The following is a 13,447-nucleotide window of genomic DNA, read 5'->3' as shown; positions in this document are numbered from 1 at the left end:
CCAAATGGACAATGACCACAAGCATACTTCCAAAGTTGTGGCAAAATGGCTTAAAAACAACAAAGTCAAGGTTTTGGAGTGGCCATCACAAAGCCCTGACTTCAATCCTATAGAAGATTTGTGGGCAAAACTGAAAAAGCGTGTGCGAGCAAGGAGGCCTACAAACCTGACTCAGTTACACCAGCTCTGTCAGGAGGAATGGGCCAAAATTCACCCAACTTATTGTGGGGAGCTTGTGGAAGGCTACCTGAAACGTTTGACCCAAGTTAAACAATTTAAAGACAATGCTACCAAATACTAATTGAGTGTATGTAAACTTCTGACCCCTTGGGAATGTGATGAAAGAAATAATAGCTGAAATAAATTATTCTCTCTACTATTATTCTGACATTTCACATTCTTAAAATAAAGTGGTGATCCTACCTGACCTAAGACAGGGAATTTTTACTAGGATTAAATGTCAGGAATTGTGAAAACCTGAGTTTAAATGTATTTGGCTAAGGTGTATGTAAACTTCCGACTTCAACTGTAGATATTTCCACACTATGAGGTTGGAATAGCACTAGTAAATTCAGAAAATGATGATAATGCCCCTTTAAGTGTAAGAGCTGTTTGAAAAGGCCGTCTGAAATTTCAGCCTGCTGTGGTGGAATAGAGGTTTGTCCTTTCACGGTGATGTCACCATGTGGTAAAAAGGTTAACAGACCAATATGAACTAATTAACTAATTAACAAACCTCTCTTCCAATAACAGCTACTTTTCAGTTTTCCCCTCCCCACTCAGAACACTCCCAGACAGTCCTAGAATTTGTTTTGAGAAATTGCTCTTTTATAAGAAGCAATATTTGTTTCTATTTGACCATTTTTTGTTGAAAATAATCACAGTAAGGCACTTAATTGTTACCCAGAAATGATTCAGATATTGAGATTACAACTGCTGCATTGGACCTTTAAGGAAACCATCTTGAGTTTGATTTAAACCAGCAGAGGGGGTTGTTATTCACAACCACAGGAGAGAGAGACTGACTAAAGGCCACGCAATGAGAGGCCAGGAGTGGGGTACTTCCTCTGTGACATACTTGGAATTGTAAGGGGGTGTGTTAAATTTTTATTTTTTTACCCTGTTGGTATCCCTCCCTATTCCAAATTATAAATCCACAGACTCTGGACTCTGGGCTGACCAGACCCATCATCCCCACATAGCATAGCAGGACCAAGGGAAGTTACAGTCTAGCTCAAATCAGTTCCTTACAGTTTTTTTTAATTCAGCCTATCCAACACAAAAATGTATCTCATTCTGTTATGGGTATTGATACTACCAGTAACAGGTAAGCAGTGATTCTATTTTTATCATTAACACTTCACAATCAATGTGACATGCCTTCAAGCTATGTACTGTAGGTAGCCTACTGTGTGGAAGTGTATGGCATTTTAATAGGATTGTGGGTAGCCTTGGGATGTAAACTCATCTGAAAATGTCAGCATTGTACTTAACGATGTGTACATATTTAAATGCAGCCGTAGTTGGCGAAATATGATAGTTTACTAATAGGCTTATAACCTAGAATTCAAATTGAATACAAATAATAATAAACGATCATGAAGTTTCCTTACCCTACTTTATAGTTTTGAAATATGTCAGTAATCATGAATGTGAACTCTAATTCATTGTTATTTTTTTCATTTCAGCATTTGCATTTCATATGGAGCTGAAACCAAAGAATGCACTTTTGAAAGTCGGTGATAGGCATGAGCTGCAATGCTCGGTGAAGGATTGCAATGAAAAGGTTACCATCTCCTGGGCTTTGCTGGAGGACAAGCCAGTGTTTGCGAAAATACACACCTCCGGGTCGGAATCAGTGGCGGTCTTTGACCCTGTGTCGACAGCACACGATGACACACTTCTCTGCAAAGGCAGTTGCGGAGAATCGACCAAACAACAGCGTGCGGTTGTCAAAGTATACTGTACGTCCAATCAACTTAATTCAGAATAAGCCATCATCAGCCATTGTTATAAGCCAATAGAAATGTATAATACATGCTTATAGGTTCTTTATTCATTGTTATAAATATTCTGAATGCTTATGAATTGTAATGCTTATCATGCTTAAATGCTAATACATGAAATTCTAATTTATTCATAAATAGTTTATTAATGCTTTAATAATCATGCAATGTATTGTAAAGTATTTACTGAATTAAATCAGTCCAATTGAATCAGTTTTAAATGTACATGTTTAAAGTAGGCCTTTGAATTTGAATTTCAAACATGTGCAGCTGCATGCAATAAGATCGCAATTTGATATTCCAGCATTTCCAGAGGCCCCTGTCATATCAGGCCATGACCGACTTCTCTTGGGCCAGACCAACACTCTGACATGTGAGGTGACAGACGCTTATCCTGCAGAGCACCTGAGGCTTGAGTGGCTGCGAGGAGACAGCATGCTCCAGACAGATGCAGAGTCTGTTGTGTCCACCTACACGTTCACGCCCACCCCCGAGGACAAACAGACGAGCATCACATGCAGAGCCACTCACGATCAGGAGGGTGTGCCTGATGATGAGAAGACCAAGGAAACCTCTGTTTCTCTCACAGTGCTTTGTAAGTTACTACTGCAGCGTAACTGTTAGGCAAAGGGAAGTTGCTAGTGATAGATTGAAGCATGGTTGACGTTATATGATTAATATCAAATTACCCATATAAGCACTGATCTTAAAGTCAGTGTTGTTTAGGCAGTTATTCTGCAACGACCAAATGTCATCCATAGTTCACAATTGAGGCCTACAACAACAACAACATCATTCATATATATATTTTTTCAGATGCACCACAGATTACGTCAATATCTGAGTTGACTGTTGTGAGAGTTGGTTCCAGTCCCACATTGATGTGCCATGCTGAAGGGAACCCCAGACCAGAGATACAGTGGAAGACCATTGGTCCACACGGACAGGCTGTCATAGTAGGGCAGAGCGAGGAGCTTGTCCTTACAGAGATGACACTGGTGGATTCTGGTCAATATGAGTGTGTGGCAAGCAACACCATTGGAAACATCACAGCCAGCGTGAACGTCATTGTTGAAGGTAGGATAATAACTACCTGAATTTCTAAAAATGAAAATGAATTTCTCCTTGGTCTTGTATTTTGAATAAGTTCTGTTTGGTGTCACTCTATGATAGTGTAATAGTAAGGAATCATCTTTATAGCTTTGTCTAAAAAGTCTGTTTGGGGGAGCAATCTCATTAAAACAACCTCTTAATTAGCGATCTAAACTTCTGTCTTATGTTATGTATCCTTGATGACCTTCCCCTCTGGTAGCTCCCCCAACAAACACCTCCATCAAAGTAAGCCCAGCCAGTAAGGTGAAAGAAGGGGAGAACGTGACGGTGTCTTGCCTGTCAGACGGAGCTCCGGTGGGACGGATGGTGCTGAGGAGACTCTCTGAGGACCAGGATGTAGCTCTTCAGTCCAGCAACGGCTCCTCCACCTCCTTCACCCTCTCCTCTGCCCTGCTAGCAGACTCTGCTCTCTACCAGTGCGAGGCCTTCAATGAGCACGGCAGCCAGAAAGTCAGCACCTTGCTCTCCGTTGAAGGTGAGATTTTTTTAAAATGTATATTTAGGTAACATGGTGGATTCTGGCGAAATCATAAGTTGACCTTAGGCTTTGTGCAGTAGTTATTGTAACGACTTTGGTAACCACATTATAATTACATAATTGTAGCATTGTACATGAAACAATGGCTGGATTCTAATCATGGAAACTGGAATAATGATGTTTCAAAATCATTGCCAGTATAGTTAGAGTTAATTACATGTAGGCCTAATTACACCCATGTAACCGCATAATACATTTAAATGTAAAGTGTAACCTGAAGCTGTACTGTTGTGCTGCAAAAAATACTCCTTCAGTTGAACTATAACAATGTTCAGATAAATCACGTAAGAGACATGTCCTGAGGAAAAGGTGGAAATGTGTCTTAGTCAACGCACTGAAACCCAATTTCCCTGGGGAGAGCAAACTGAGTGTTTGAGTCACCAAGCCATTGAGTCACCAAGCTTCTTCTGTGTACAAGAGCCCTAGAAAAGTGACACCCCAGATAACAGAAATAGTCAATGTTCTGTTCACATGCATACAGACGTTCGAGGGACTCCAATGTGGATTGCATGTGTTTCCCACCTCCGGGTTCGATGACATGAGTGGGTTTGAATACAGGAGATAATTATTATTATTATATAATGATTATTATTATTACTCAGAGTAATAATTAAAACCATTACCGGTATGAAGTAGTCGATGGTAAAGATTATAATAATGGTCATGATCGTGTGGAGTAGAGGGCTCAATGCTAAATGTTCATTGTTTTACCGATTTCTATAATGCTTACCTGCCTTTGTGATGTAGCTTGACTCTTTTTAATATACTCTTATGTTTGCTTTGTTTTTTCTGTTGTGGATTAAGTTGAGGCTAGATTTGATTTCGCTAAGAGATTTTCTTGCCGGATAGTGAATTGGTTTTAATTGAATTGAATTAACTGAACTGAATTGAACTGAAATGGCGCAGAATCCAATTGAACTTGATTTCTATTCAACTGAATTGAGCAGAGGAGTCATCTATCCTTTCTCCGGTGGTTCTTTTCTCTCAGCGTATCCCCTGGAGGTGGAGATGGTATCGGGGGTGATGGCTGAGATGGGATCCAAACTGGTGCTCTCCTGCCTGGCTTCGGGCTGTCCCCAGCCAGCCTTCTCCTGGAGGAGCATGCTGGACATGCCCGTCCACAGCCACGCACTCAACCAGGACTCCCTCTCCCAGCTCCACCTGGGCCCACTTGGGCTGGCCCATGAGCAAGCCTACACCTGTGAGGCCAAGTGTGGCTCTGTCATCAAGTCCAAGCAAGCAGAGGTCAAGGTCTTCTGTGGGTATACTATACATCTTGAGAAAGATGACTTGGCTTTGTTTAGTTCAATGTATTTACTTTGAGTTTGTATGTTATGAGAAGGAAGAAAGAAATGTGCGTAGAAATAAATCACATAAATGTGCTTGTCATTGGCCACTTTTTACAGAAGTCCAATGCCAGTTTGATATAATTTATTACATTTTGTTTAGAAATGTCCAGATGAAAATAAAGTTAATTGGGGTTGTTTGTAATTTGCCTGACACTTGTTCAGTGGTACCAAGGCGTGGCACAATACATTCTAAAGGTTTATGTAGATATAGCAACTGTTTTGCTTGGTGTGGGGTAATGCTTCGGTTCACTTCACTGACTTGGAAAGAGTACAGTGACCCTTTGTAGGAGGTTGGAAGAATAAGCATCCTCTTATGAAACCGAACTTAAGACTTAAAGCCTGAATGATCACTCGAAACCATGCTGCTCTCCCACGCAACATGGGCAGAAGTCCAGTTTTTTTTTTTTGCCGGAATGCACTGGTATCAGTAGTCTGGTTCAATGTGGGAGAGAGATTACATAAAGTGAATAATGATAAAAGTACTCCAGGGTCACTGAAGACTTCTCAAATTCTCAAATTCGGTGAAATGTCGAGTTTCGCGGAAGTGTTGTCATTGTATTAAAGTGGGTATAAGCGTTAGTGCGTTCTAAACCCCTGACTCACATGATTCTATGGAAAGGGCTGTTCCACAAATTGTGCTGATTAATGCCTTCCTTACTCTCAGTCTCTTTAAAAATCTGCTATCCTATGGAAAAGTGTCAGTTCCCCATATCGGCACGTCACAATCTGAAACACCCCATCTTTAAACCTCCAAAGTGAAGAGTCTACCCTTTTAACATGACTGACTAAGTCTCTCACAGCGCTATCTGGTCTCATGTGCTTTTAGCCACGTGTTGATATTTTCCTCTACCCATTTCTCTCTCCCAGCTTTCCCCTTGGACCCTATCATCGAGAACCCGGGACCCTTTCTGGAAGACGGGGAGGCCACCTTATATTGTTCTGTAGCCGATGTCTACCCAGCCAGTCACGTGCAGATTCAATGGCTCGATGGGGAAACGGAGCTGCACTCCGGCGTGGGTCGGTACTCCAGTGAGCTCCAGAATGTGACGTCAACGTTATCTTTTTCGGTGGAACCGGAGGACCAGGGGAGGCGGATCACCTGCAGAGTCGGTCTTCAGATGGACGTGGTCCATCAAAGTCGGAGAGAGAGGAAAACGGTGACTGTACTGGAGCTCCACTGTAAGTGGTTGTACAGATTATTGAAGTCGAGCTCAAATCATGAATTGTTGATGCCCTTGGCCATTGGGTGGATACGTTTCTTGATGGTCCTCGAGAGCCGCAGGGTGGTGCAGGCCTTTGTTCCACCCCAGCATCATAACACACCTGATCCACCCATTGTGTTCTGAATAGAGGACCATGAACAGTTGATTGCTTAAATCACTTGTATTTACCCTAGGGTGTCCACACACTGCCCTTGGAGCTTTCAATTTAGGCAATCTGTCATGCCGAACTTCAGTCCTTGAGGTGTTAATGGCGGTTGTGTCGTGCAGGTTTTGGAAGCCTTATAACCTATATGTGTTTTTATAAACCTAAACTGAGTCTGATAATTCCTGTGCAGATGCCCCCAGGGGAACCACCATCACAGTGAGCCCAGCCAGTGAGGTGAAGGAAGGGGAGAGCGTGACGGTGTCCTGCCTGTCGGACGGCGCTCCAGTGGGATGGATGGTGCTGAGGAGACTCTCTGAGGACCAGGATGTAAAGCTCCAGTCCCACAACGGCTCCTCCACCTCCTTCACCCTCTCCTCTGCCCTGCTAGCAGACTCTGCTCTCTACCAGTGTGAGGCCTTCAATGAGCACGGCAGCCAGAAAGCTAGCACACACGTTACAGTTAAAGGTGGGTGCCAGGCTTCCGGAACGCACACACCACATTCTTCTTTTAGTTCACTACCATGCATTCGTACTGGCAACAACAGGAAACTTTCCCTAACCCCAGTTCGTTTTTTTTTGGTTCTTTAATTAAGGTACTGTTCTCTACGCCGACAGACCCTTTTTGTTTTCACTTCCTGTTTAGTATTGTTTGCTCTCGTGGGTTGGAGCGTGGCCTTTTCCTTGTCATGTCACAGCTGTCGGTATCTAAGAACATGATGTTTAAGTTAGCCATCGGCTGTAGTGTTGTCACACCATGCCACAAGACACTCGTATGACACTTAACACTGCACAGGAACTCAACAACATGAAATGACATAACGTAATTCTAGATAATGGTTCTATAGAGCTTGTCTCATTGACATTTCACACATTGCCGTCAGTAATTTCACACATTTTGCTCAGCTATCTACTTTATAGCGGACGGTAATGTTATGTTGTGTTGCAAACTGCCAAAAGACTGAATGTCTTACAGTATTTTGCACTGTAACTGCACTGCACCATATTCATGTTTGTTTTACATTTGTTTTCTCAAGGCATTGTCTTCCCTCAGTGTTCAGGTGTGTTCTATTTCACTTTTGTCCAGCACCTCCTAGGAATACAACAGTCCTGGTCTATCCGTCCACTGAGGTTCAGGAGGGCCAAAATGTCACTGTATGCTGTCGCTCTGTTAGCTTCCCCCCACCTGTGGTGGTTTTGAGAAAACTGGACAATGGCACAGAGCTCTACTCCCCGGATGGGAACTTCCTGCTGGTGAACCTTACGCCCAAAGATACAGGCCTATACCAGGTGAATGTGACCAATGACCTGGGCTACGAGACTAAGATCTTCAGCATTAACGTCATGGGTGAGTGAAATGGTTTAGTGTAGAGAGCTCTTTATTTCCCTTCACAGCTTTGAACCCCACGTTCAACTGAGAAATTGGAAACAGGGAGAACGGAGATATCGCTTTCTCCCCAAAACAAACAACAGTGGAATTTGAGAACAGTGAAGTGAAGCTTTAAAAAGTCAAGAAAATTCCATCCACCCATAACAAACACCGGTGTCATTTGAGAGGACTCGAAAGCTGTGAAAACATAAAATGCAATTTTTGGCCAATATGCCTCGTCCTCACTATCTCCCTGTTCTTCCCATCTTCCCTTTGCCTACAGAGAAGCATTCCAGTCCTTCACCTGACTGGAACCAGATAGTCATTCCTGCTGTCTGCGTGGGAATGATGGTGACCACCACAGTCCTAGTCCTGGACAATCTTAGGAGAGCCAGGAGGAAGGGCTCCTATGAGCTGGCCAAGTGTAAGCCCAGCACTGCATAGACTAGAGGAGTCTAAAACCTGTGGCCCGGGAGCCAGATTACGGCCCCCACTTGTGCTACCAACATGAACATGTACTGTCTAAAAATGGTTCTTCAGGCAAAATGACTTTGACACTCATGATGTAAAGACATACCAAGGGACAGACTCACCTGGAGTGAACTCCTGGCCTACAGACGAGAACCTTGCCCATTGTCCCGTGTCCAGGCCTTTGGCCGTGTCTAGTCTTGACAGTTCATGCAGCTTTAGTATTCTGATCATAGAGTTCTGACCATGGAATTCCGAACATGTCATGCATCTGCACCTACATTTAAATGTGTCTACTGCGTCCCCATTGTGTCCACAGATACCCTTTTCCCGCGCTATATTCAAATGCAAGTATGCAGTCTACAAACGGTGGAATAGGCTAAATATGATAATACACAATAAGTGATGGCAGTAGCTAACTACTCAGCTAACCTCTGTAGCTAGACAGCAAGCTAACAAGCAATGCTAAAGGGATTGCAAATGGGTTACCATATCTCTAGTCAAACAAAAAATAATTTGTCTAAATATTAGGTAGTTGGCTAGGATTTTTGAGGTGCCTCTCGATCTGAACACAATCAGACCACAAAGCAACTTTTGTGCGCCTAGACCCGTCTTTTCAATGCGATCTTCGTATTCTGATAGCAGAAGTCGCATGTAAGTGTCCAGTGTAGACACGGCCTCAGTCAAAGGACAGGGGACAAGGCCTTATGACCTTTGGAAGTTACTAGAACAGGGTAAGAAATAGAGACGCACCTTTGTGGTTGGATGTTGGGTCTTCTGGATATGTGTGTATGTGTCAAACATTGACTTAGTGTGTATGTTTGTGTTTTACGGTGTATATCCGTTGGGCCTTAGGTTCCCATTTCTATAGAAACCTACGCAAAAAAACTGTAATAGGTGTAATAATCAAACTGCATCTCACTGTAATTTGCTCCATTATAATTTCTTGGCAGCTTTCATTTAAACCCATTGATGTCTAAGTGTCACAACAGTAGGATGAATGCAATATGTTACATTTCTTCAAACTAAATCATACAATGAAATTAGCAGTGATAAGAAATTGAACTTAAAAAAAAGTGAATACAATGTATTGACATTGTATATATGAACTTTGAACTATATCAGTATGATGTGTGTCAGAAACGACACTATGGTTTCCCAAGGAAAGGAATAGACAGTGTTGTGGTAATGTAATACAATATGAAAGCAACACGTATTTGCCTCGTTGTTTTGACTGTTATTTAGGTCTCTAATGTGGGCTACCCTTATTAGAAGTGTTTGTATGTGTGGAGAGGTTGCAATGTGTGTGGGGTATTTTTGTTCCCCACCATTTACTTAAATTTTGTGGGATATGAGAGCCGGTTTGGTACGTGTTTAAAAAGCTGTTTTTAAAAAAAATCAAAGCCTGTATATAACTTAATTTGTTTTGTTTATGACTGTTCGTAATCACTATTGAAGCGGTGAAAAGTTTTTCCCTGTTTTCTGTGAATTGTGTTTGAATGTAAGTTTGTTTCATTATTAATAAATATTTATTTCCATAACTAAAAGCTGTTAATTGAAATAGTAGCTTTGGGTTTTGGGATCTCCTGTTGCGGTGGAAAAAGCCAGGGGAAGTGAAGATAATTAATGGGGGCTTTTGTGTGAGTCAGCATGTTCAGCATGAATTTCACTTTCAGTTCCTGGAAGTAGTACTATGGGTGCTGTGACTAGTTAGAGCGAAACTCTCTTTCCTCACTTTTGTGATTGTCTCCCCACTTGCAATCCAAGGTGAGGATGGAGAAGGGCAAGTGGATATGAAACATTGAAATTCAAGTCAGTAACAGATTGATCAAGGTTATATGCCTTGTGCATGCTGGTTGTGGGAATAAAATTGTTTGACTATGAACTCAAATCGATGTCTTAACCAATGTACTGAATAGACCACAGCTTTGGGAAAAACTCAACCTCTTTTCATTCAAGTATCTATTCTTAGTTACAGGGAACATTGAGTTTCTCAATTACATAGTGAAAAGCTAATGAAAAGAGACCCACTTGGCTTACAGTGCAGAGAGTCCTAGGTATGGGTTCAATTTCACACCTTAAAGATGCACTCTTGAACGCTTGTATAATTTCAGCCAGTAATTTTGAAAGTGGTGCTCACGAGCCAAAAGGGATCCCCATTTGTTGTGTGCTATGTCATCAAATTGTGTACTATGTTATCAATTTTGTCTGATATGTTACTTTCTGCAAATTATTATAAATGTTTTTTTTTGCAATTCACATAATATGTTAAGAATGCAATTTGTACTATATGTTACACATTTATTTTGCTTAAGAGCCAGGATTGCATCTTTAAGTATTAAAAAAAAAAGAATTTGAGGAAAAGTTAAATAAATCTATAGAAAAAAATGAAAGAAAAATGTATAGAATTTTAAACAAAAACAATGATATCAAAAGAAAACAATTATTTTAACGCGAGAGAAAAACTGATTTGAAAACGAATGGAAAAAAATATTTTTAGTTCAACTTTTCCAACAACCAACCCTATTGAATCCATTTCAGCTACGCTCCTGCCTACAGTTCCTACCTTTGGTTAGGTTACTAGTACAATAAGAGTTTAAATTCAGAAAAGTTACAAATGTAATCCAGAGGACTTGTGTAAGTGTCATTGTGTCATCATGGTGGATACACAAGTCCCTGGTTTAAATACAATGATGTAGCTAACTGGAAACTTTCGTCATGGGACTAAAATCACAATGGCCTATTTGGGTGTTACAAGCACTTGGTTTACTAAAAACATGTGGACAAACCGTTAGCTACGGCTGGCAGTGGCTAGCTACAGGCTTGCAGCCTTGTGATTCATTCCTTTTGGCTAGCTAGTCAGACAACAAGATAACCTACTTGAAAATTGTCACAGGTCAATAATGAACGGATATTAGAAGTGTACAGTCTGAAATTATTGACACCCTTGATAAAGCTGAGCATTAATGACTGTATAAAATAAATAATAAAAACCTTAGCTATATTGTATGTTCCAAAAATGTTTGAAATTATATTATTATATACTAATACAATTACTCAGAGATAGAGATTTGGTTTAACAAATAATATTTTGTTTTCTGAAAAAGTCAGGGGTCAAAATGATTGACACCCCTGTTTTCAATATCTTTTAATACCTCACCTTGGAGGATAACAGCACTGAGACGTTTATGAGTTGGTGGGATCTTAGACCATTCCTCCATACAGAATCCTTCCAGATCCTTGATATCCTTAGTCTGTGCGTATGGACGGCCCTCTTCAATTCAAACCACAGGTTTTCAATGGGGTTCAAGTCCGAAGGCTGAGATGGCCATTGTAAAATGTTGATTTTGCGGCCAATTAACCATTTATTTTGATGTGTGCTTGGGGTTATTATGTTGCTGGAAGATCCACTTGCGGCCAAGTTTCAGCCTCCTGGCAGAGGCAACCAGGTTTTTGACTGAAACGTTCTTGCATTTTGGTAAAGTTAATGATTCCATTGACCTCTACAAGGGCCCCAGGACTAGTGGAAGCAAAATAGCCCCATAACATCAAAGATCAACCACCATATTTTACAGTAGGTATGGGGTTGCTGTCAGTGCATTCTCATTTAGACTCTACACCCACCAAAGAGCTCTATTTTCCTGAAATTGACCTGATACCTAGGGCTCTATTCAATCCATATCACGGCAGTTCAGCTTTACAGCATGATTGAAATGTGCTGAAAACGTAAAGGCAATGTTCCCGCGTTAGCGGAGACTGCATTCACAGTAAATGCTGCACATGTTGGCTGAATTGGAAATTACATTTACATTTCTATCACGCAATCTGTAACACTTTAGTGATACAGATTGAATAGAGCCCCTAGTAGGCTGGGGATGTGTCACACAAAGCTAAACTGGTGAATCATTGAGTTCCAACATCGTTAGTGTCCATGAGCTTCCATGTTCTGTCCTTAAAGATGGCCATTGACGTCTTGAATCAAGCGCATATTGAGCCCCCATAGACACTGATAGTCGTTCTCAATGCGCTTAATAGGGAAAACAAACGAAGGCGGATTAATGAGGGCCAAGCGTTACTGCTGTAACAAGCCTGTATCATGTTCCCAGCTTCTTTCTTCAGCACATTGTCTATTGATTCTCTTTTCCCTTTCCTCCATAATGGCTAGTCACCATGGAAACAGTCCCAAAGCCTGGCTCCAGAAGGAAAGAGGGGTGTCAGGGTTGTTAATACCCAGAGGACAAAGATGTGTGAGAGAGTAGGGGAGGTGCAAATGGAACATTGAGGTCCTTCTTAAGAGAGGTGGCAAAGTAAGAGACAAGGTTTCTCCAGGCCACTGCGGTCTTCCAAATGTACCCATTGGAGCGGAGCACCATTTTAGGTGTGAAGAGGAGCTCCTTGGCTGTAGGCCTATTTTGGGATCCAAAGAGTATGGGATAGTAATGCAGTGCTGTTGCTGAATGTGAAAATAACCAGCAAAGTCCTTCTGTGGAATGAGTTTGTGTTTGCAAGCGGCTCCATTGAGATACATTTTCTGTTGACATTCATGGGGTAGAAAACACTGCTCTTGATTTATACTGAACAAACAAATATATGTATCATGTAAAGTGTTCCCATGTTTCATGAGCTGAAATAAAAGATCCCAAAAATGTTCCATGTGCACAAAAAGCGTATTTCTCTCAAATGTTGTGCACACATTTGTTTGCATCCCTGTTAGTGAGCATTTCTCCTTTGCCAAGATAATCCATCCACCTGACAGGTGTGGCATATCAAGAAGCTGATTAAACAGCATGGTCATTACACAGGTGCACCTTGTGCTGGGGACAATAAAAGGCCACTCTAAAATGTGCAGCTTTGTCACACAACACAATGCCATGGATGTCTCAGGTTTTGACGTACCATGCAATTGGCATGCTGACTGTAGGAATGCCCACCAGAGCTGTTGCTAGAGAACTGAATGTTCATTTATTTAACATAAACCGCATCCAATGTCGTTTTAGAGAATTTGGCAGTACTTCCAAATGGCCTCACAACCGCAGACCACGTGTAACCACGCCAGCCTAGGACCTCCACATCCAGCATCTTCATCTGCAGGATTGTCTGAGACCAGCCACCTGGACAGCTGATGAAACTGAGGAGTATTTCTGTCTGGGGAAGAACACATTCTGATTGGCTGGGCCTGGTTCCCAAGTGGGTGGGCCTATGCCCATAGATTAGCGATTAACACATTTATTTCAATTAA

The 13,447-nt window shown here is 41.6% G+C and overlaps 1 protein-coding gene across 2 annotated transcripts; it reads left to right on the top strand.

Annotated features, from left to right (window-relative positions):
- The first annotated feature begins 988 nt into the window (after positions 1-988).
- LOC100136253 (vascular cell adhesion molecule-like protein) lies at positions 989-9,755 on the top strand. Of its 2 annotated transcripts, XM_090233546.1 has the most exons (10): positions 989-1,327; positions 1,689-1,964; positions 2,311-2,601; positions 2,823-3,083; positions 3,319-3,594; positions 4,646-4,915; positions 5,874-6,185; positions 6,565-6,840; positions 7,459-7,719; positions 8,024-9,755. In XM_090233546.1, the coding sequence occupies exons 1-10, from the start codon at positions 1,285-1,287 to the stop codon at positions 8,182-8,184; spliced, it is 2,427 nt and encodes an 808-aa protein (XP_090089672.1). In that variant the 5' UTR covers positions 989-1,284; the 3' UTR covers positions 8,185-9,755.
- Positions 9,756-13,447: the final 3,692 nt, after the last annotated feature.

Source organism: Oncorhynchus mykiss, chromosome 5 (assembly GCF_057628025.1).
Source record: "Oncorhynchus mykiss isolate SJ-2025 chromosome 5, ASM5762802v1, whole genome shotgun sequence".
Lineage (NCBI taxonomy): Eukaryota > Metazoa > Chordata > Actinopteri > Salmoniformes > Salmonidae > Oncorhynchus > Oncorhynchus mykiss.
This window is presented reverse-complemented; position numbering and strand designations above follow the sequence as displayed.

What these genes read in the sequence shown, in the direction of transcription:
- LOC100136253 (XM_090233546.1), top strand. Translation starts at nt 1,285, where the DNA reads ATGTATCTCATTCTGTTATGGGTATTGATACTACCAGTAACAG. An exon ending in CACCTTGCTCTCCGTTGAAG is followed by an intron (nt 3,595 to 4,645) that starts GTGAGATTTTTT and finishes CTTTTCTCTCAG; the next exon opens with CGTATCCCCTGGAGGTGGAG. An exon ending in CTTCAGCATTAACGTCATGG is followed by an intron (nt 7,720 to 8,023) that starts GTGAGTGAAATG and finishes CTTTGCCTACAG; the next exon opens with AGAAGCATTCCAGTCCTTCA.